The sequence below is a fragment of the Pollicipes pollicipes genome, unplaced genomic scaffold (assembly GCF_011947565.3).
Source record: "Pollicipes pollicipes isolate AB1234 unplaced genomic scaffold, Ppol_2.1 Scaffold_5724;HRSCAF=6776_pilon_pilon_pilon, whole genome shotgun sequence".
Taxonomy (NCBI): domain Eukaryota; kingdom Metazoa; phylum Arthropoda; class Thecostraca; order Pollicipedomorpha; family Pollicipedidae; genus Pollicipes; species Pollicipes pollicipes.
The window spans coordinates 2,463,374-2,484,406 of NW_023596746.1; the positions used below are offsets into that span (position 1 = coordinate 2,463,374).

Sequence of the window (21,033 nt, forward strand, 5' to 3'; positions counted from 1 at the left end):
AGACCTGTACAGGCCGGCAGGGGATAATGCCAGTGCGCTCGAGGTGGCGCCGCTTTCAGTCAAAGATTGGTTGCTTGAACAGGACAAATACATTCCGTTCATTGTGGTCGAATATCTACAAAACGGTCTGTCGGTAAATTGCACCTCTTGCACCTTACCTCCATTCCTGTCGGCATGGGCAGCAGCAAAGGCGCACCTCGTGTTGTTTGTTCTGTCGGACCCCAGTGATAGCGCCACCAGAAAGGCCCCGGAGGCGCGTCAGATGTCGAGCCACTGGAGCCGGCCTGGCTTCCTTTCGCCGACGGCTCGCTGGCCAGCTGCGCGGGATACAGCTCCAAGTGTGCCGTGGCGCTGTTTCATTTCGTTATTGAAAGGAAAGCTGTGAAGCCTGAAGATGCTTTAACGACAGGCCTCCGTCGCAAACCTCAAGCACATACTGCCTTCCCGTGGCCTGGGCTCAGTAGAGTTATGCCAAACGATCTCCCCAGCACACCGTAGATTTATGCAGACGTATGAGACAATGTTGCATTAGTAGGAACAAAGAACAAAACAAACAACTTGGTATCGGTAATTTACAACTTGAACTGTCGCAATATTTCCGTGACTAATAGTCACGAGAGCAAATCACCTTACGGACTGCAGATATCTTGCAATACCTACTCGACAGGTTACGCACGACTCTAGTCTTGGCTGCCTGCAAGCTTGGGCACGACCACCTCGATCCTCATTATTGAAATTTGCTATCGATGCACACGTCGCGGTAGAAAACACTTCACATTAAACATGTCAGCCGGCATTCAAACAACCTCCGGTCAGGTGCAAACCGGCCTTCATGCCTGTTCTTCGTCGGCGTCATAAGCTATGCGGGCTGCATGATAGCGCGCTACAATGAATTGGCCTTAAGTTTTGTCTCCGAAAGTTCACAGGCCGTCCCAGATTGATGAACTCTCGCCCTTCAAGTGCCCTCCAGCCAAATCTCCCCCACTTCGCTCCATGGGCCTCGCTTCTCCGTTCATATACCCGGCGGCCTACCATTGACACTGCCCCTCCCCTCCGCGCACGCTCTGCGGGCCGCTCCGGCCGTGACAGCGGCTGAATGAAGCCGTTCGGCGGCGTGACCGTGGCCTGCCGGGCCCCGCGCGCCGTGCGGTCCCCCTGCAGCGGCGCCCACTAACGATTCTGGATCGCACAGCGAGCTGGAGTGCGGGGGCCGCGCGGAGGCCCTGTCTGGGCCAGCCACATCCCTATCCCGCACGCCCCGTCGCCGTACCCGCCGGCACCCGAGGGTGCCCATCGGATTAAACGGCGTCGGCAGCTGGGAGGGGCGGGCGGGTCCGACCTGGCACGTTCAGAAAACCCCACCCAAGGGGAAATAGCACGTCAAGCTCCGCCACCCCGCCCGAGCCCATTCATTGACTCGGGGCTCGCGGCTCGCCCTGCCACTCTCCGGGCGGGCGATAAGATTGCGGCTGTGGGGCGGTAGCTCGACGGCGCTGGCGGCGGCGGCGGCGGCGCGGTGGTGGTGGTGGCCGGCCGGGCAGGCGGCAGTACTGGCTCGGCGGCGGCGGCGCGCGCAGCCGGCGAGGTGTCGGCGCGAGCGGGACGGGTTGCGGCGTGGCCGGGGTGACGGTGCGTGTGTGCGACGCGAGCGGTGGTATCGGGGGAGATGTGGCGGGCCGCCGTCCGCGTGGCCGCGTGAGGTCAGCCACTGCTATGGAGGATTCGGACACAGCGTGGACGCCATGATCATCCAGAGCGAGGCGGACGCAGACGCCAAAGGTTAGCTCGTGACCGTCCACTCCCGCCGCACGGTCAGGCGGCGCACGCTGCTGCCCCGGGGCCTCACGTCCACTTCCCCTTTGGCGAGCGGCCTTGCGTCACTCATATGCCGCATGCTGCATCAGGGGAGCTCTGCGGATGGAAGGTGCGCAGAGCTGAAAGCGCAGGGCGTTACGCAGTTTATTGCGGGACCCAATCTATAAGAAGCCGATCATAAGACAGAATGTCTCAGCATGCTGCAGAGCACGCACAAGAGACAGACAGTGACTGCCAGTAATATGTCTCCAAGTGAAATGACGATACGAGCGGCACAATCATGAACCGGCTGAAGTCATAGTATCCTAAGTGACAGCTTGGAACAAGTGCATAACGGGCGGCGCGTCTGCCGGGGAGCAAGCGACTGCCGCTCGAGTAAGCCGGGACAGGTAGCCCGCCTCCAGACGGATCACATGTTTACCTGTGCAAATTGGCGCTGACATGGAGACGCGGGAGACAGGTTAGGCATACTCAGCATACCATCATCATATTCATGGGAGCGAGGGAGGAATGGCAGGCTATTTGATGGACGAGCCTTCATGGAAGACCAGCTTTGCAATCAGACGGGTCAAGTCTGGTACAGACGCTGCAGTGCACGACTAGCCGTTTCCAAGAAAATTAAGGACAGACAGCCTTCCTAATGCTACTTGGGGCGCGGAATAATCCTGGGAATGTTCCAGGCATCAATGGGTAGGGAGGCAACTATTGGTCACATGACTCACCGTTTGGCCGTACTCTCTGCCTGATGTAGATAACAATCTTGAAGCCATAAGGATACAGTTATCGGCCATGAATGAAAACCGGGCACGCATGGAAAGTAGCCTGTTGTTAACTGTGTAGAGCTCTGTACTGGCTTTGGCACGTACTCCAGTCAACAAGCGGGGCAAAACTCGCCTTAACAGTGTCAGTGTCCTCTGTAAATGGAGGGAAGCTCAAACGCTGAAAGGCAAGCTTACCAAACATGCGCACGTGGCGTGTCTTATCTATCTCTCCGAAGTGCACTTCAAATCAGATAGCTTAACGAAACATGCCCTACTTACTACAGGCGCCGCACACTCTAGCGTTCCTCCTGCATCGTCCAACGCGAATATTTTCTTGGCATTAATGACCCTTCCTCTTGGAAGCGTTGGCACTGATTGTCAGTGTGAGTGGCGCGCTGACGCTGCAGCCCGCCGCCCGGGATGTAGTTTTCTAGTTGGTTGGAGCAGGGGCTTAGTTTTTAATCAGTTGGGTGTGCTCCAGCCCCATAATTTAGGCTTCAAACTCCTCAACTTTGAGAAGAAAGTGAGTCAAATCTCGGGACAAATCCGTATCTTGGCGTATTTTTGGCGTACGCTGCGCGCACAGTCCTGCCCTGCTCGGCGCTCACTCATTTTGCGAAGCTGTCCCCCTGATAGGCGGATCCAGCCACGAATTTTCCTCCCCAGCCCCAAATTCATCTTGTGAAACCACACCCCGCCGTTGCCTCTGGACACCTGGGCGGCCGACCTGCACCTGTGTTCACCCTCGAAGATATTCACCCGTACTCCCCTCCGGCCAGTGGTACCGGCGGCCGTCTCCCCTCCAGGCCGGTGTTGCCGGCGGCCGTCTCCTCTCCCGGCCGATGTTGCCGGCGGCCGTCTCCCCTCCCGGCCGGTGTTGCCGGCGGCCAGAGGTACCGGCGGCCGTCTCCCCTCCCGGCCAGGGGTACCGGCCGTCTCGTTCCACAGCTGTCCTCTGCGGTACATACCTCCCTGCAACAGCCCTCCAGGTAGCATCTCTCCTGCAGTAGCACTCTGTACGGTGACACTACCGTAGCAATCCTCCGTGCCAGTACTCTTCTTACAGCAGTCCTCCGTGCAGCGCTCCTCCTGCTGCAGTCCTCCGTGCAGCATTCCTCCTGCATCAGTCGTCCGTGCAGTACCTCCGCGGCAGCCCTCGTATGTGAGATGGCCCTTCTTCAGCAGCCCTTCATGAGGTGCCCTTTCTTCAGCAGCCCTTCATGTGGCGCCCTTTCTTCAGCAGCCCTTCATGTGGTACCAATTTCCGAGAAGCCCCTCTGAATGGCCTCCGTAAGGTACCCGCTTTTGCAATATCCCGTCATGAATCCCAGTAAAGAACCGCTCTTGTCAAGCGCGTGGGAACCAGGAAGAGGGAGGGGGAGGACCCAGAGAGGACTGAGGGCTAGGCGCAGCGGCACCAATTTCAGTAAGGTCTACCATTTGTCCCTCCAACTCCAAATAAAATTTTAACATCAGCGCTATAGCGTTGCATGACGAAAATAGATTCCAAACGCGTTTTGCTCCACAGCCCTTGTTACGTTTGCACACCGGTGCCGGTTGCAGCTCCCCGTGCGGTACCCATCCCGCAGCACCCCGTCCGGGGCCAACTAACGGTATCCTGGGGCGACCCCCGCGCGCCGCTTTGTTCCTCTCCTGGCATCCCCGGCCGCCGGCGATTGTGAGCTATCCGCGGCGAGCAAATTGCGCGGCATCAGCCGCGGTGAACACACGCCGTTCGCCTGGGCGGATGACGGACAGCGTGGCGGCGCTGCACACGACTTAGCCCGCCCTGCCGCCGTGTGTTCCGCGGAGCTCGCGAGGCGCTGCTCTGACTGTGTGGTCCGATCCATCGGACGACGGCGGCTGCTCCTCCTGGCGCTGTCCGCCACGCTCCGGCGGCGGCAGCGGCGGCGGTGCTCGGCTCGGCCGGGCCCGGCAGACGGCAGAGACGCTCCCACCCCGGGGGGGGGGGGGGGGGTCACCTCCGAAGTGGCCGCGTTCAGCCGGCGCGCACGACCAGCGCCTGTCCTTGCGCGCCCACGGCCCAGCGCAGAGCACGCCCCGGCGGTGGCGCTGTCGCACGTGCGCCCCACGCTCTCGGCGGGGAATGCGCGGCCGTCGGCGTGGCGTCTGGTCGGACCGCACTGTCACCTGCCGTCAGACCGTGTTCAGATAAGACTGCGGCTGTCGGCCGCTCCGACCGGTCGGCATTGCGGCATTGGGCCGGGCTTTCATCCATACGCGCGCGTTTGCATGACCATATATGACGCCGGGACAAATGAACGAAGTGGCAGAACGTCGCGAACAAAACGACCCATTAGCAGAGTGCTTGTCTGGGAACTCGGCCAACAGACTGCAACACAAAGCAGCGCATTAGCATGGCTGTCGGCAAGTGCTGATGCGAGAAAGCGGGCTTTCTGCTGAGAATATTGGCGTTTTTCGGGTCGACTAAAGTCAAATCATTCCTCAGCACGCAGCTGCCATTGTTGCGCGCAGTCGGTCGACCGCAATTTCCACTGATCACGGGCATTTTCACCTTGTCACCTGGCGGAATTCTCAGCGGGCGCGGTCCCGGCTGTGCGCCGGCGGAGGCGGACGGGGTCGCAATGACCAGCAGGCGCCGCCTCGACGGAGAGCGGACGGGAAGGAGAGGGAGAGCACGCGGCGCCGCCTGACCAAGGCCGCCCGATCTGTGCCACACACCGGCCTCCGGCCGTCCGAGGAGAGATGACGCCAATCAGCGGCGCCGCGTCACCATTTGTCGCCGCTGACAAACGGCGGTGTTCGTGGGCGGCGCGGACCGGCGGCGGCCGTTTCCCACCGGCCCGCGCCGCCCCCTGCCGCCGTCCGCCGATCGCCGACCGGCCGCGGCACGCTTTCTACCTTTGTTTTACAACAAACCTCGTCGGCAAGCGGTGCGATACGGCCCCGGGGGGTACGGCGGCGGCGGCGGCTACCGAGCGGCGCCTCTGACTCACCCGCCCGGCTCGGTGTGCCGGCGCCGCGGTGGGACCGTATCGCGCTGAGTGTGCGTCAGCATGGCCTGGAGCCGCCGGCGACGCGCGGTGGACCGGCAGCGGGCCAGCAGCTGACCGCTCGGTCCCCGGCCTGATCCCACCGGCCCGACCGGGCAGCTGTGGCTCCAGAGACGGCGCAGCCCATCGGCGGCGGCGGGCGGGCAGCTGACCGATCGATCCCCGGCCTGAGCCCACCGGCCCGACCGGGCAGCTGCGGCTCCAGAGGCGTTGCAGCCCATCGGCGGCGGCGGGCGGGCAGCTGACCGATCGATCCCCGGCCCACCGGGGACCGAGCCCACCGGTCCGACCGGGCAGCTGCGGCTCCAGAGGCGGCCCAGCCCACCGGCGGCGGCGGGCGGGCAGCTGATCGCTCGGTCCCCAGCCTGAGCCCACCGGCCCGGCAGGGCAGCTGCGGCTCCAGAGGCGTTGCAGCCCATCGGCGGCGGCGGGCGGGCAGCTGACCAATCGATCCCCGGCCCACCGGGGACCGAGCCCACCGGTCCGGCCGGGCAGCTGCGGCTCCGGAGGCGGCCCAGCCCACCGGTGGCGGCGGGCGGGCAGCTGACCGATCGGTCTCCGGCCCACCGGGGACCGAGCCCACCGGCCCGGCCGGGCAGCAGCGGCTCCGGAGGCGCCCCAGCCCACAGGAGGGCGGTGCCGACCCCCGAGCGGTCGTCAGCCCGAGCTGCCTGCGCAGTCGACCGGGCCGGCCCGCGGGGTCACAGTCCAGCGCGCGCCACCATTTGTAACAGCACGTGTCCTCGGCCGCTGCCCGTCGGGGAGCGTATCACCGGCCCGTATCGGGCCGTCATCTTACACGAAATTAGAGGAATCCATTTTCTGCCTACGCGGCCGGCGCCGCGCCGGCGGTCGCCGCTCCCAAGGAGCCGCGAGCCGTCACTGAGCGAGCGCCGGCGGTCCAGTGGGCTCGCGAGCTGTACCCTCACGACACACCGGGCACTGCCCGGCGTAAAAGCTGTCCAGTTCTTGCGGGATCTGGCCACTCTCATAAGTTTTGACATGTCCACTCAAAAGTCATCTGGAAAACCTTTCCGTCAGCTTTTTTTCTCCTCTCTTCGCACAGGTCGGTTTTTGCATGTCAGGGGTGGTGTAAGGTGCGCTTTTCCCTCATACAAAAAACCGTGCGCGTCACTTAAGCTGTCAGTTCTCCACAGTATTACCAGCTGTCTAAAGCCGTCTAGAATGTCGAGCATTTCCTCCGTTATGCAAATGTGTCCTATATCGCATTAAGGTCTCATTCAAAACGCGAGCAGAGTCTGCGGCACCTGGCCACTACAGATCCGTAGATACGTGTCGGACGCCCATATCTGTGTCCGCTGCCCCACCACCTGTGTACCCCGTCGTCCGACCTCTTCTAACCTTCCAAGCACATTCCATCACCAGGTAGTAATGTTATGGGCGCACATAAGCGACATGGCCGGTTACGTGCCATCGCCGGAAGCGGCGAGCTGGTTTAATTTCCGGTGCACGCTGCAGCGTCGTCCTTTCGATTTCTCATCTGTTGGAAGCGCCGGCGTCTCCTGGCTGTGGGCTCGCTTTCCCGCCGGCAGTGACGTGTACTAAGCGGCCGGGCGGGGACCATTTTTCAGAAGCCGGCTCTGAATAACTTCGCGGCCGTGCTGCGACCCAGCTCATCCCTCTCCGCCCCCTCCGTTGGGAAACGGGTGCGTGGCCCCGCGTCCTCGACACGCCGCCCGCTCGAGCGTTTGGTGGGGATGGGCCTGTCCTCGCACGTGGGCAGAAGCGTGCTGGGCAGGGTTATCTACGACGCGTGTACCAGTTCAATCAACTGATGAGCTGGTATTTTGCTCTGCTCATCGCGTGTGCTTGTAGTGAATATTAGGGCGTATTTATATTTTGTAATTGGCTGTCGACTCAGCCTTACAGTCAGATGTAACTGAAGTGAGATATTCATCCAGCCAACAAACAATGTAGCTGATGCCCTGGCCAGGGGTGGTCTGGCAGGAGCGGCGGGCGTGCACTGTGTGCCACCGTGCCCTACCCCCCGCTCGGCTGGCTGGGGCCGGGCGAGGGGCGGGCGTCGGATGTTACCGATCAGTAACCCCGCTAAGGCCCGACCCGGGTGGGTGTCGGTACAGTACCGGGGAGGCCTACCGATCGTGGTACCACCCAGGCTGCCGTCAGGACGGACGCCTGGAATCCAAACCTGTTTCCGTCGCCACCCCAGATGCAGCCACGCTGATTGCTGGTAAGACCGAAGCTAAATATAACTAGCCCCCCGCCCGCTGACTTCATTTAAATCGGTTGCGTGCGGTACTGTTATCGGCGCGTCTGAGGCGGCAGCACCACGTGCCTGCCGACACGCCGAACAGCTCAAACATCGCACCGGCCAGACTTGGCTCCGCGTGCGGCCCGCATACGGCACGACCAAGGCCGCCGGCAGCGGCGTCGGCTCGTGGATTGGGCGGGCCGCCGGCGCGCCGGGCCGCGGCCGCGCTGACACGAGATGACACGGTCGGTCGTGGCGCAGCACGACACCGGCGCTGGCGCGAGCGCGGATAGACCTCTCCAGGATGCTGGCAGATCGGGTCAACTACTAACGCATCCGGTGCATGGAGCCCGGCCGCCCGACGAAGCCACGTGACTGCCCCTGCACCGCATAACTGTGGAGACTCCATATCAGTTGCAACGACGGTATGCAAGAGCCATGCACTGCGAGTCATCCGAGGATAACAATTACGTTCACTTTGACAGGGCAGGGTGCATAAATATTCCTCGCGTATTTGATTACACACATCAGCCCGGTTGGTTTTGATTGCACGACAATGCATTCTGAAAATTGCGTAAATCGACGTCAGGCTAATTTGACCTGCACAGCTGCAATCATCTGCCTGTCAGTGTAACAGATGGCGGTGCTGCTGCGAGTCTTAGCACCCCGCGCATAAGGACATCAGGCGGCGGTCGTCCGCGCGGTGACCCGGGATGTGGACCGACCGGACCCCGCCGAGGGAAGGCCGCCAGGTTCCGCGTGACGTCCCTGGCCTCACCCGGCAGCATGCTCCCCACGCTCTGCCGGGAGGGGCTCTCCTGTCCTGTCGGGAGGGTCCAGCGGGCGGCACTCCCGAGAAGCCATTCAGCCTGGGATCCCTGGGAAACGGGGAGGGTTCGGGGTCAGCCGGTGGTCAGACACTGCTCAGCAGTGGTCCATTGTCGAGGAGGCCACCGGCGGGAGTCCAGAGGGGCTCCGCAATGTGGAGGACAACACAGCATCGGGAAACAACTCCTTCAGATCATGCACGCTGAGGACACTCCTCTCCTTTCCCGGAGAGGACACACCTCCAAGTCCTGTCCTCTCCAGGACCTGGGAGGAGTGACCTCCCCAGCCCTGGGAGGATACTCCTCCCTGGTCCCGGAGAGGCAACTCCTCTCAGGTCCTGGAGAGGACACTCCTCCCTGGCCCCTGGAGAGGAAACCCCTCCCAGGTCCGGAGAGGACGTCCCTCCCAGGTCCCGGAGAGGACGCTCCTCCCCGATCCCTCAGAGGACACCCCTCTCCGGTCCGTTGGCCCGGCCGTCGTCCGGCGGGTGCGGCGATGGGCCGCGCCGCCTCACGCTCGGCTCCAGCTGACGCCATCATGTTACGATGCGTGACATACGCGAGCGGGCGGTCGCGGGCGCTGTGATGTAGCGTGCCGCTAGTGCTCTGGCCGTTGTCCGTGCATGTTTACACGGTGTAAGCAAGTCACCGGGCGAGAATAACGAACTCGTCTTCACTTTTTAGAGATGTTTTCGTGTCGTTGGCCAGATTACACGCTCGATTTCACAAATTACCGGCATCTGACATTGCTTTTACCGGATAAGATTCAATACTTGCTCAAATCTTGTAGATCTTAATCTGCTCTAAGTTAAATAAATCAGTCACTTTCGGAATTAGCTGGCGCTCACATGAGTCATTCCTGTTTTCTTGTTAATGACGCCATACATCAGACTCGGCATTTGAACCCAGTTAGTGGAATCATTATCTTCGTGTTCGGTAGATATTCTTCATTGGACATCGACCTGTCGGGATCATGCAGTCCTTTCCTAATGCTGCAACCGTGTGCGTTAACTATCCCGGCACCGGCAAACTTGTTGCAAACTCTGTGTGCGCTGACCTGTACACTGACGATATATTTGATATGCTTCCGTTTGAGTTTTCCTTAACTATCGCTGCGCGTTCCCGTGATTACGCGGGCGCTCCGATAACACGCGTTCCGGTCACCCCCACCGTGTCCTAACCCCGGAAAGCAGGCCATGTCAGTCGTGCACCCCGTCTGAAGGAGACCACCGCCACTCGAAGGCCGTCAAGCTTTTTGTGGTGGTCCCGGCCGGATCGGTATCATTGACGGCTTCGTTTTCCGCAAAATGCAGCCGGTTGATCTGTAAAAGGACCGCGCTGCCCGCAGTGAAATGTGCACGGCCCACGTCGAATTTAAGGCACGCCGCGGCCGAGCCGACCGGATACGTTTCCCGTCGGCCAGCGCTGGCCACAGGGCGGTGGCCAGCGAGACAGCTGTACGACTGCTCTCAAGCCCTGAGACCAACCGTGGTCTGATCACCTTGGTCTCGCCTTTCTCGGGTTTGCATATGACATCAGCGGCCTTGGATGCGGTTGTGGTCGGTGAAATCCATGCCGGACCACGGCCGGCCTCTGTGCTCGCCAATCCTGACATGGGCTGTCACGTGCATGACGGCTCGGCTGGCTGCCCCCCAGCTCGTCGTCCCCCCCCACCCCCTCCCCCAGCTCGTCTGCTCACCGAACTCATTCCGAGCAGGTTTGCCACAGCTGGCCACGGGAAATGTTAAGCACGTGGTTGTGGCTGGTAACTCGTATGATCACCGTTTGTTGTCCGCACGATCCACCAAGCCCACGCGCTCTGTCGTGGGAGACAGCAGCACAAAGCGTGCCTCCAGTTTCAAAACAAGGATGAGCTTTCTCATCCAAGACGAAATGTAGGAAACTGCCCCTCTGGAGTTGCAAGCGAAGTGGCCCTCTCGGGCGCGTCCGACAGGGTCGCGGGCGGGGGTGCCGAGTCTGATGGTGGTGGGGTGTGGACAGAATTCTGATGACGAAGGGTTGCGGACGGGAGGCTGATGACGAAGGGTTGCGGACAGGAGGCTGATAATGAAGGGTTGCGGACGGGAGGCTGATGACGGAGGGTTGCGGACGGGAGGCTGATGACGGAGGGGTACGGACGGTAGGCCGATGACGGAGGGGTACGGACAGGAGGCTGATGACGGAGGGGTGCGGACGGTAGGCTGATGACGGAGGGGTACGTATAGTAGTCTGATGACGGAGGGGTACGGACATGAGTCTGATGACGGAGGGGTGCGGACGGAGCTGACCGGGTTTTTGACGCACAGCTACTAGTCCGTCGTTGGACTGCAGACCGAGCACTGCTGCTGGTGTTACGTTTGGACACGTTACCATCTTCGTTTCGGGAGCCTTCACCTGTCTCGGATTTTGTCGTCATCTCTCTGGTTTTGTACTGGTTAGCCTACGGCCACCCGCTGCCCCCACCGTTGCTCTGGCAGTAAGAATTCGTAAGCGCGCCCATTTTAACAGCGTTGACGGGCCATATTGTTTTCCTTCAGATGCACTCGCTGCTCGGTGGCGGTCCAATGCGCATACCTTCGGTCAATCTGGGTGAAAGCTCTCAACGTCGACGAGTCGGGTACCCGCCCCTTTACGCCTACTTCAAGTCGGCTTAGCACAGCCGATAAACCGGGAGGGGGGGAAGGGGGCACGCCAGTCTATTCTCTGATGGCGAGAGACTCAGCGCGTCATTTGCCTGACGCCGTGATGGTCACGTCCTGGGCAGCCGGGCCGGGGGTGTGAGACCGGCGGCATCGTGCCGGCTCTTACGTGGTCTGCAGGCTAGCTGTCCCTTCTACAGCAGCAGGCGCAGGCAGGCGGCAGGACACACCGCGGCCACAGTGGATGTTCAGGCCGCCCGGTGGCCTGCCGCTACCGCCCATGGGTGCGAATACACCAGCTTGTGCCTGCTATGCTCCAAAAGAATTCAGGGTCTTTAATAGCACCGAATCAAACCCAGTTCCCCTGCAGTTTTTAAATACTTTGCGACCGGGCTACAGACTAATGTTGAAATTACCCTGCGGTGACAATAGCACACGATGTGTCATACAACGTCGCTTTTCTACGTACCCGTTTGGTAATCCGCCAGTTTTATAGCCATCTTCCACGCAGTTCGTCGGCAGTCACTGACCTGTTTCAATCGGCTTAGCCTTAGCGCGGGAAATGAGTCAACTGAAACGGGCTTTTTCTAGCGTCCCAGTGCTTACCTCTCCTGCAGTCGCAACCGCCCTGAAAATCCTGTCGTCGCCGTGTTCGGCTGGGTGTGCCATGATGTTCTGGACAGCTGTGCTCTGTCCACGCTCCGTCGCACCACATCAGTGTGCTTTTGTTCCATCCGGCCAGGTGCACGGTCATTGATTACGTCCTGGCCTGGTGCTCCGGCCCAGACTAGCCTTCTGCACTGGTGTGATTCTCCGTCCGGGTCTGCTGTTCCGCGCTGAACTGGTCTTCTGCCCTGGCGTGGTCCTCCATCCGGGTCTCCTGTTCCGTGCTGGCCTGGCCTTCTGCCCTGGCGTGGCCTTCCGTCCGGGTCTGCTGTTCCGCGCTGGTCTGGCGTTGAGCCGCGCTCTGTCGGCGCTCGGCTCTGACGAGAGCGCCGATCCGGGCGTCTCTTCAGCGGCCGGTGATCTCGGCCGGCATGTGATGACTCGGACCAGATAAGGAGGGCGGTCTCCGCCGCGAACTGCTGCCCGCCCCACGCCGGCTCTTTCCACGCCACGCCTGGCCTGCCATCGGGCCCGTCTCTGCCGGCGGACCGTACACACACGTCGGCCGTGACCAATCGACTGGAAAATTGTGTAAAAGGTGAGAGGTTGGCGTATGGCGCGATCGCATTCCTCACCCGAGTCTACCGCTTCACTGCGCACGCCCACGGCGCGGAGAGGCTGACTGAGCTGTGGACGCCGTGGTCGGCCGCCCGCGGTCCGCTGCCGTGGCGGGGCGCAGGCGGCCGGCCACGGGCGGTGCTCGGCGCGGCGCGGCGCTCGTAAACCGGCCCGCGTTCGCCAGGTGGTTCCCAGCCCCTTCGGTGGGCGTTACTCGCTGCCCACTAACCAGCTCGTAGTCTCACGGTCCTCGCCGGGGTGCGAGCCAGTCCTGACCCCGGCCGACTCCGGCGGCGTCCCTCCGCTCGGCTGCGTCCCGCCGTCCCCAGGAACCGCCCGACTCCGTCCGACGACTCTGCTCGACACGGCCCTGCTCTGCTCGACTCTGCTCGACACGGCCTTGCTCTGCTCGACTCTGCTCGATACGGCCTTGCTCTGCTCGACTCTGCTCGACACGGGCTTGCTCTGCTCGACTCTGCCCGACATGGCCTTGCTCTGCTCGACTCTGCCCGACACGGCCTTGCTCTGCTCGACTCTGCCCGACACGGCCCTGCTCTGCTCGACTCTGCCCGACACGGCCTTGCTCTGCTCGACTCTGCTCGACTCCGCTCGATGATGCACCCAGCTCCGACAGACATTGTTCTGCTCCCCTTCGGCAGACACACGGGTGCTGCGTGTGTCGCGTCCCGCTGCGCCAGAACCCATGGATCCGTGTCTCTGTTGGCTCGGCCTTATGTCGTGGCTGACGAGGTGAAAACGTAAGCAAAAACAAAACAGATACAAAAAGTATACGTAAAAGTATGCAAAGTGACACCACTTTTAACTCCTCCCGTACCCCGATTCCGTGCTGCACCTGCTCTGCTACTTCTTGTTGCAGCTCATCTCGGCTCCTCTCTGGCTTCAGCTCCGTGTTGCACGTCCTCTCGCGTGTCTGCTCCGCCTCCTGCCTCCCTCGGGTCCCGGCTCCGTCCCGGCTCCGTCTCGTGCCTCCCTCGGGTCCCGGCTCGTGCCGCCAACCTGTTGCGTGCCTACACCGGTAACGGAGCGCCATCCGCTATCCCACCGCGCCGTCTCCATAAATGCGGTCCTGATTGCGTTAATTAGCCCCATTCACGATACCACTCGGCGACGCGCGCAGCCGGTGAGTGGTGTCGCGCTGTGCACCGCAGACGTCTGTCGCGTCGCACGCGCGCGGCGTGTCGCTCTCGCCGCGCGCCGATCGGCTTCGCGCCATTTCGGCCGCAGCTGCTGCGTACAGATTTGGCGTCGGCCGGCGGCAGCGTCGTAATCACCGGGCGCCGTAATGCAATCTGCTGTTTTTGAAACCGGCCCGGCGCTGATTAATGGTTTAGCAGCGCGCCGCCTGCTAAACGTTTGTCTGTTATTTCTCGTCTTGCTCATTCACGGGCACATAAAAAGCGGGGCTAATGACGGCAGCTCCGGAGGAGCCGCCAGGTACCGCCTCCCTGCATCCATCTAAGGCGGCGCTCCTCGTGTTTTGACTGCGGAATGGGCTGCAGGTGCTTAAGCGGCACTAACTACATCGCCGCTCAATGCCCGTCCGCACTCGTCGATCACAATCCATTCTGGGCGCTGGGCCTGTCGCGTCTCGGGACGTCTGCCGTCACTCGGCGTCGCCGCCACCGACGCGGCCGCCGGCCTGGGTACAGTTAGTGGCTTTCTTCTCGCCGCCCGGGCGTCGCCGATCGGCGGCGCCTCGGTGACGCCGCAGCTTTCCGGGTGGTGGCGGCACGAGGCGCCGCCACCAAACCGGCGGCTCCCACATCACTCACCGGCGGCGGCACCGACCGCGCCGACACCTCGCGGTCGCCGCCGCCGGCGCCGCTACCGAGACCATTGAAATTAGCGAGCGGCAGGGCGGGCGCGGGTCGGCCGTATTTGGATGAGACGGCGACCGCCGCTGCCGCCGACACTCGGTGACCGGTCGCGGGAGGTCCGCCCCCGGGACACCCCCCGGCGAGAGGTCACTGGGAGCCGGGCTGCACCCCGCCGCGAACGGCCACCACCGCTCAGATGATGGCGCGCCCGCCGCGGCCCCCGAGAGAACCCGGCCAGGCCTCAAACGGGATACAATGCGTGCATTCTGAATATCAAAGAGATTGCGTGCGTTTGAGTCTGTTTGTTCTGGATCTAGGTCGGCAGAAGATGGAGGGAGGTGAGTTTACACTGGAAAGAGCCGGATAGTTTGATCAACATGTCTTCCGACCGGGACAGTCGGCTGGATAATAGGGAGAAAGCTCCGGGCAACCTCATGAGTTAGATGACGTCAGAACCCTTTCAGGCCCCACACAACACGCTGCAAAAGCTTTTGGTCTTCCAGGAGCGCTTCCGGTCACGGTGTCAAGCCTAATGCGGACTCATTTCCTCGGCTATTTCTCAGATCGTTCTCGGCTATTTCTCAGATCGTCCTCGGCTATTTCTCAGATCGTTCCCGTGACCGGCAACCCTGACAGCTCTAACTTTAACGCGAGATGTTCTCAATGGTGCCGTGTGTTGTCAATCGAATACCATGAATGTATGCGTGATCGTGCATCGCAGCGGCATCTTCGTGACGTATTTCTGAACCAGTCAAGTTTTGTATTGTTATTGTCGGCAACACCGCTCTTTCACTTTGCTTATGGGTGCAAAACCCATGTCCAGCCAAGTCTCAAAGATAGTTTTAGCGGGGACTCAAGGGTACTTAAATTTGTGACTTAAGTAGACACGTGATAACATCAAGAGCCCGGATGAAGATGGGGGCTCTCTTATGCAGTGCGAGAGTTGAAGATCTGAATCAGTAGGTACTGCAGCGGCGCTGTGTGCGTATGTGACGTGGCTGATGCGCTGCAAGACTCATAATGTAATCACCACACCGCCAGATCCGGCAGAGGTCATTTATACCAGTGGGCTCTTTGGAGCTGTGCTGCCAGAGTACACTTCGAGTAGTGCTAAAATCGGCGTCGTGTTATTGCCAGTGTTAATCATAACATAAGCGTATAACTGCCAGATCCACCGGACGTCAACGGTGAGATCCCTCAAAGTCTAACAGTGAGATCCGTCAGAGTCCATCGATGCGATCCGTCAGAGTCCATTGATGGGATCCGTCACAGTCTAGTGGTGAGATCTGTCAGAGTCTAGTGGTGAGATCCGTCAGAGTCCATTGGTGGGATCCGTCAGAGTCTAGTGGTGAGATCCGTCAGAGTCCATTGGTGAGATCTATCAGAGTCTAACAATGGGGTCCTCAGAGTCAACTGGTGAGATCGGCTAGTGCCCAACGGTGGGATCCGCTCCCCCTCCCCCCCCCCACCCCCAGCAGAGCCGGGAGATGCGCAGAAGACCCAGATCACTGGGTCAGATTTGTCGGGGTCCAGCCAACGAGGCCTGTCGGAGGAGCGCCCCCAGCAGGGCAGCGAGAGGCGCGGAAGGGCCAGATCAGTCCGGCCCAGCCGCTCCCAGCTTTGTGGCCACGAGCGGCTGTGTTCGGTCCTGGCGGCGGAGCCCCTCGTCTGCTCCAGCTCGTTCCCAGACGCCGCTCCCCGATCCGTCCTGGAAGACCCACCTGACAGACCCACCTGGCAGACTCACCTCCGGCCAGCCGCAGCTTTCATAATCTAGCTCTGAACGTACCCGCCGGTGTACTGAGTCATTACACACGCGATTCGGGTCATTAGACAGCGATCATTTCATGCATGGTCGAGTCCGACTGGCGCAATGTTACGCCGGCCGGTCTGCGCGCCCTTTGGCCGGCACGACGCCGCCGTTCTGAGGGTCGTCGGGCGGGGGCGGACACCGGGCCTCTGTGAGTGACGAGGTCAGCGGTGCGGACGACGCCCGTCGAGCCAGCCAATCGGACGCTGTGTAAGCGGCCGGTCAGCGGCGCGGCCCCGTGATGGCCCGTTTCGACAGGCGCCGCCGGGAGCCGACGTCGACGAGGCGTAATGAGATGCATGGGTCGGCGGCCGGCGCGGGCCTCGACCGCGTGTCGAGCGCAGCATTTGGGGCGGTCCTGTGCTTGAGACGTGAAGATCCTGAGCGGCGGTAATCACCACGCCGGATCTCCCGAGTGAAGGTGCTCTGACCTTCTCAGATCTGTACGCTCTGACCGAGAGCCTCGGCGGTGGCGCCGCCCCGGCTCTGACCAGACCGTGAACATGACCGCCGACTCCAGCATCGGCATATTCACCTCCCGTGGAGTCAAAGCGGCAGTGTGAAATAGTTGGTGCTTCTGATCATCTCGTAAGGGTAGGATGGTCAAACAGGATATGCTAAAACTACAGAAATGTCTTTGGACCCGGCAGAAGCGTGCAGAGCATGGGCGAGACTGGTAGCCACGATATACGGAAAAATACCGGATTGCTGCGAAACACCCAAACTGATCAGACTGAAAGGAGCTGACTAGCCGCCGCGCTCCGACGGCGGCACTGCATTTTAAAGGTAGTAGAGGAACAGTGGCGACGATAAGGGCACACAGTTCTCCGTCTTCAGCGTCTCCGTCCACCGTCTCCCCTGGTGCTCCGGCGGCTTCTCTGATAGCCAGAGGCCGGAGATGGACGCGGCCTGTGACACCTGAGCGCGGCCGATCGGCACGTGACGCTCGTGATCCGTCGTGCCCGTGGCAGCCCGGTACGTACATGACAGCCCGTGACAGGCGAACCGTCACACCTCGGGCGCCGACAGTCGAGGCGCCACATTTGGCGCCCCGCCCGCCCAGACGTCACCGTCGATTCCACGCTGCGGTGAATAGGATTAGGCGGCCGGCCCAGCCGGTATAAGACGGCGCGGCGTGGCGGGCGCGCCACGGCGGCTAATGGCGCCACATGCAGCCAGGATCAGCGCCGGAAAATCCGAAATGTCTTACAGCTCCCTCGGCATCGGAGAGTGGCCGGCTCACGACCAGAGCGCATTGCTCCACTTGTGTTTGCGTTTGGTGGTCATGAGACGCCGGCGGAGACGCGGCTCCGGCGGCGACGCATCGCTCGCGTTCCGGCCCGGCAGCCCCGCCGTCATCCCCAAACGTGACCGCGTCAAGGCGAGCGCGCCACGCAGTGAATCGGCAGCGTCACGTCCGCATCTGTGGAGCGGGCTCGGCCGCCGCCCCGCGCGTGTCGCATGGGGACGCGGCGCCGCCGCCGGCGAGGCCGCGCCGTCCTCGCCCCGTTATCGCCACGATCGCCGCCAGAATTATGGCGCGCCCGGTCGAGCCGTGGCGTGCCGGGAGTGGCGCGGGGCTGCTGGTCTCAGCTCACGGCCGGAGCCTGCGCGGCCGGTCCCAGTGAGCACCCGACCGCCGCCCGACCATCCGCCGCGGCCGGTCCCAGTAAGCGCCCGACCGCCGCCCAACCCTCCGCCGCGGCCGGTCCCAATAAGCGCCCGACCGCCGCCCGACCCTCCGCCGCGGCCGGTCCCAGTGAGCGCCCGACCGCCGCCCGACCCTCCGCCGCGGCCGGTCCCAGTAGGCGCCCGACGGCCGCCCGACCCTCCGCCGCGGACCGGCCAGCCCGGCGGGCACGCTTCGGGGACCCGCGCACGAGGAGGCAGCGCGGGTGGGCGTCAAAGCCGGCGATCGCCGCAGCGCCGCAGCCGGCCTGGGTCGGTGACGTGACGGGCGTCACGCTGTGACGCAGGATAGGTGGCAGCCCGGACGTCTGGAAAGAGCGCAGCCAGCGTGCCAAGGGTATAGTCCAGAGGATGGCTCACGGAAGCGTTCTTAAGCGGATCAGAAGTGAGAGCAGTAGATTGTGAGATTTAACGTAGGTGTATCATGATTTCTACTGCCACACATGTTGAATGACTATGCTACAGAGTTCGGTGCGCATCCAGCTGTCTTTATGCAGGAGTACTTTGCAGCTGAGATTTTGTGGAATTCCGGATCTCTCCACTAAGCCGTTAGATCTCTATCAGTGATGTCACGTGTAATAATGCACTTAGCCGGGTGTCTATCCTGTGCGGTGTCGCGGTTAAGACCACGTCTTGATGACATCAAAAGTGAAACCGAAAACTTCCCGAGGATCGCGGATCGCCAGAAAACGTTGTAGCCGTTTGTTCTGAGAACGTCTAACAGATTGTGCCTCGAGGGGCCAGACCTCTGTCAAAACACCAAACTGACTGCCCAACGCGTATTTAGTCACAATGATAATGACACGCTATGCAACCACATTGCACAACTGCACCCCAAGAGCATTCTTGCTGATTTCTTTGCAGACGATGAGTGATGTGTTTTGCAAACGGTTCATGACAGGCTATCTTATTAGCCTCTTCAGATGCTCACAAATGGTTTTCTGTGGATGAGATAACACAAATGAATGATACTTTTATCAAACATCTATTAATCTTTACAGACCTTCATCCCGTTGTCTCGGTACCGAAGCATCTTTTGTGTAGTGTCGAAGGGATTTCTTGCTCGGGGATGAATGGGGTCCATATTTGCATTTGAACCACTCAGCTGATATGCATCTTTGGGGTATTACTCTCACATCCTTGGCCTGCGTCTACCCATCTACTTGTTAAGAGCGCGCTCTTTATGTGATGATTTTTCTTTTCTACTCGCTTCTTGCGCTGGAAGGCTGAAACCTTTGGCAGCAGTCTAATCTAAAGGGAATTGGGCTATCGGAAACGTCATTCGATTATGAACTGCCTGGGGTTTTCCGCTTTTTAAATGGACTGTTAGCATTGATTCTTAGCTATGAAAATAAAGAGGGAAAATTATGTCGATGATCACGTAAGTTGCCAACAAAACCTTGTCTGGTTTACTACGTGGCTGGATAAGATGCTTCTAGGAAACAGCCAGGATCTGCAAGCGAACAAACAATCACATCTGTCGATGTGCCGATCCCAGGACCGGATACATCCTCGACTATCATGGTACGAGCTTTGGTTTTCCCCCCCAAGTTGCGCTGTATGACTGTATGGGCCCGGTGTACAGCAAAGCGGCGTAAGTGAACTCAAAAAGGACCAAGGACCAAAAAAGACCAATAGTGTAACTCTCCCGTCCATCTGGTCATATGACGCCAAAAGGTCTGAAATGACCCACCTTAGATCAGCTTCGGCACGCTGCATTACATAATGTAGTGCCTCTGGTTCCCGAACCTACCTCTGTCCATGAACAGTTCACACACAGACAGCTGACAAATGTACTTGACAGCCGATCTGACACCGTTAGCGGGATCACTCCAGCTATCTGACATCGGGGCGGGGCGAAGCAGGCGGTCTTTTTGCGGTCGAGCCACTGACAAATGGAATGAAGTGCCTGCAGCAGCCAGGAAAGCACATCAATGTTTTGTGTGCTGGGGGAGGCTGCTGGAGCGCGTTGTGAAATTACGCAGCTTAGACGTAACGACGGAACTTTTCTTTTAGTCGTCGGTCTTTCTTGTGCACCGCGCGCATATCATGCGAGCTGTACATTGCCACCTGACCCGGAAAGCCATATCAAGTGCAGGTCATACGAAGTAAATGTATGAATGAATGGATTCCCAGACATTATTTGATGAGGGCAACAGCCTCAGGAAGCGCTGCATCAGGTTCCGTCACCGACGCTAGCAAACACGCACAAATTAGTTCACTTTTATCGGTGGTCACTAACCAGCGCTCACGACTACTGTTTACTAACCAGCGCTTACTAACCAGTGTTCACTAACCAGCGCATACTGATCAGCGTTCACTAACCGGCGCTCACTAGCCAGCGCTCACAACCACTGTTCACTAACCAGCGCATACTGATCAGCGTTCACTTACCGGCACTCACTAGCCATCGCTCACAACCACTGTTTACTAACCAGCGCTTATTAACCAGCGCATACCGATCAGCGTTCACTAACCGGCGCTCACTACCTAGCGCTGACTAGCCAGCGCCACAGACCGGGATCCGTCCGTCATCCACCAAGCCTGGATATTCCGTTGGTTACCTCTCTCGGCGCCCACCAGTCTCTCCCGGTGAGATCCGCCTGTCAGCGCCGCTCGGGGAGATCCGCCGCCGAGCCTCTCACCCGCCAATCAGCCGTCGTAGCGGCGGTGACACGGCGCACGGGACGGGGTCGGTCGGCGTGACCCTAACGGACGGCCTCTCCCACGGGCGGCCGGCGGCGCCCCGCTCCCTCCCGCCTCGCAGCGCATTGTCAGCCGGGCCGTCGCGGAACCGTTAACGTAAACAGGTGACGCCGCGATCGATCGGGTCTCGTACCACGTGAGCGGCTAAATGGCGCCCGATCCACCGCCATGGGCCGCCCGGCCCGTGTGCCGATGCTAAACGGGTCATGGGGACGAGGCAGCAGTGGAGGCCGGGCACGCAGATTTTGCGGTCAAGCGGAGCTGCGAGCAAATGTGTGTTTAATTTTGCCCAATACCGCGGCGTAGGACACTGTTACTAGGTGAAGCCACCCTCAGCGCCTCGTTTACTCATCTTGAGAAGATGGCGTACGGGGCGTGGTGGCTGAGTGGTTGGCGCCTTCAGCTTCCACGTGCTGAGCCGGGTTCGAGCCCTCAGTTGCGTCATGGCGTCATTGA

The 21,033-nt window shown here is 60.6% G+C and overlaps 1 protein-coding gene across 1 annotated transcript in view; it reads left to right on the top strand.

Annotated features, from left to right (window-relative positions):
- Positions 1–1,624: 1,624 nt before the first annotated feature.
- The window catches only part of LOC119102314 (uncharacterized), a 47,464-nt gene continuing 28,055 nt past the window's right edge, over positions 1,625–21,033 (top strand). Inside the window, exon 1 of the mRNA XM_037225681.1 lies at positions 1,625–1,779. Coding sequence (XP_037081576.1) covers positions 1,743–1,779 — 37 coding nt within the window. The 5' untranslated portion in view covers positions 1,625–1,742. The remainder of the gene's footprint in view (positions 1,780–21,033) is intronic.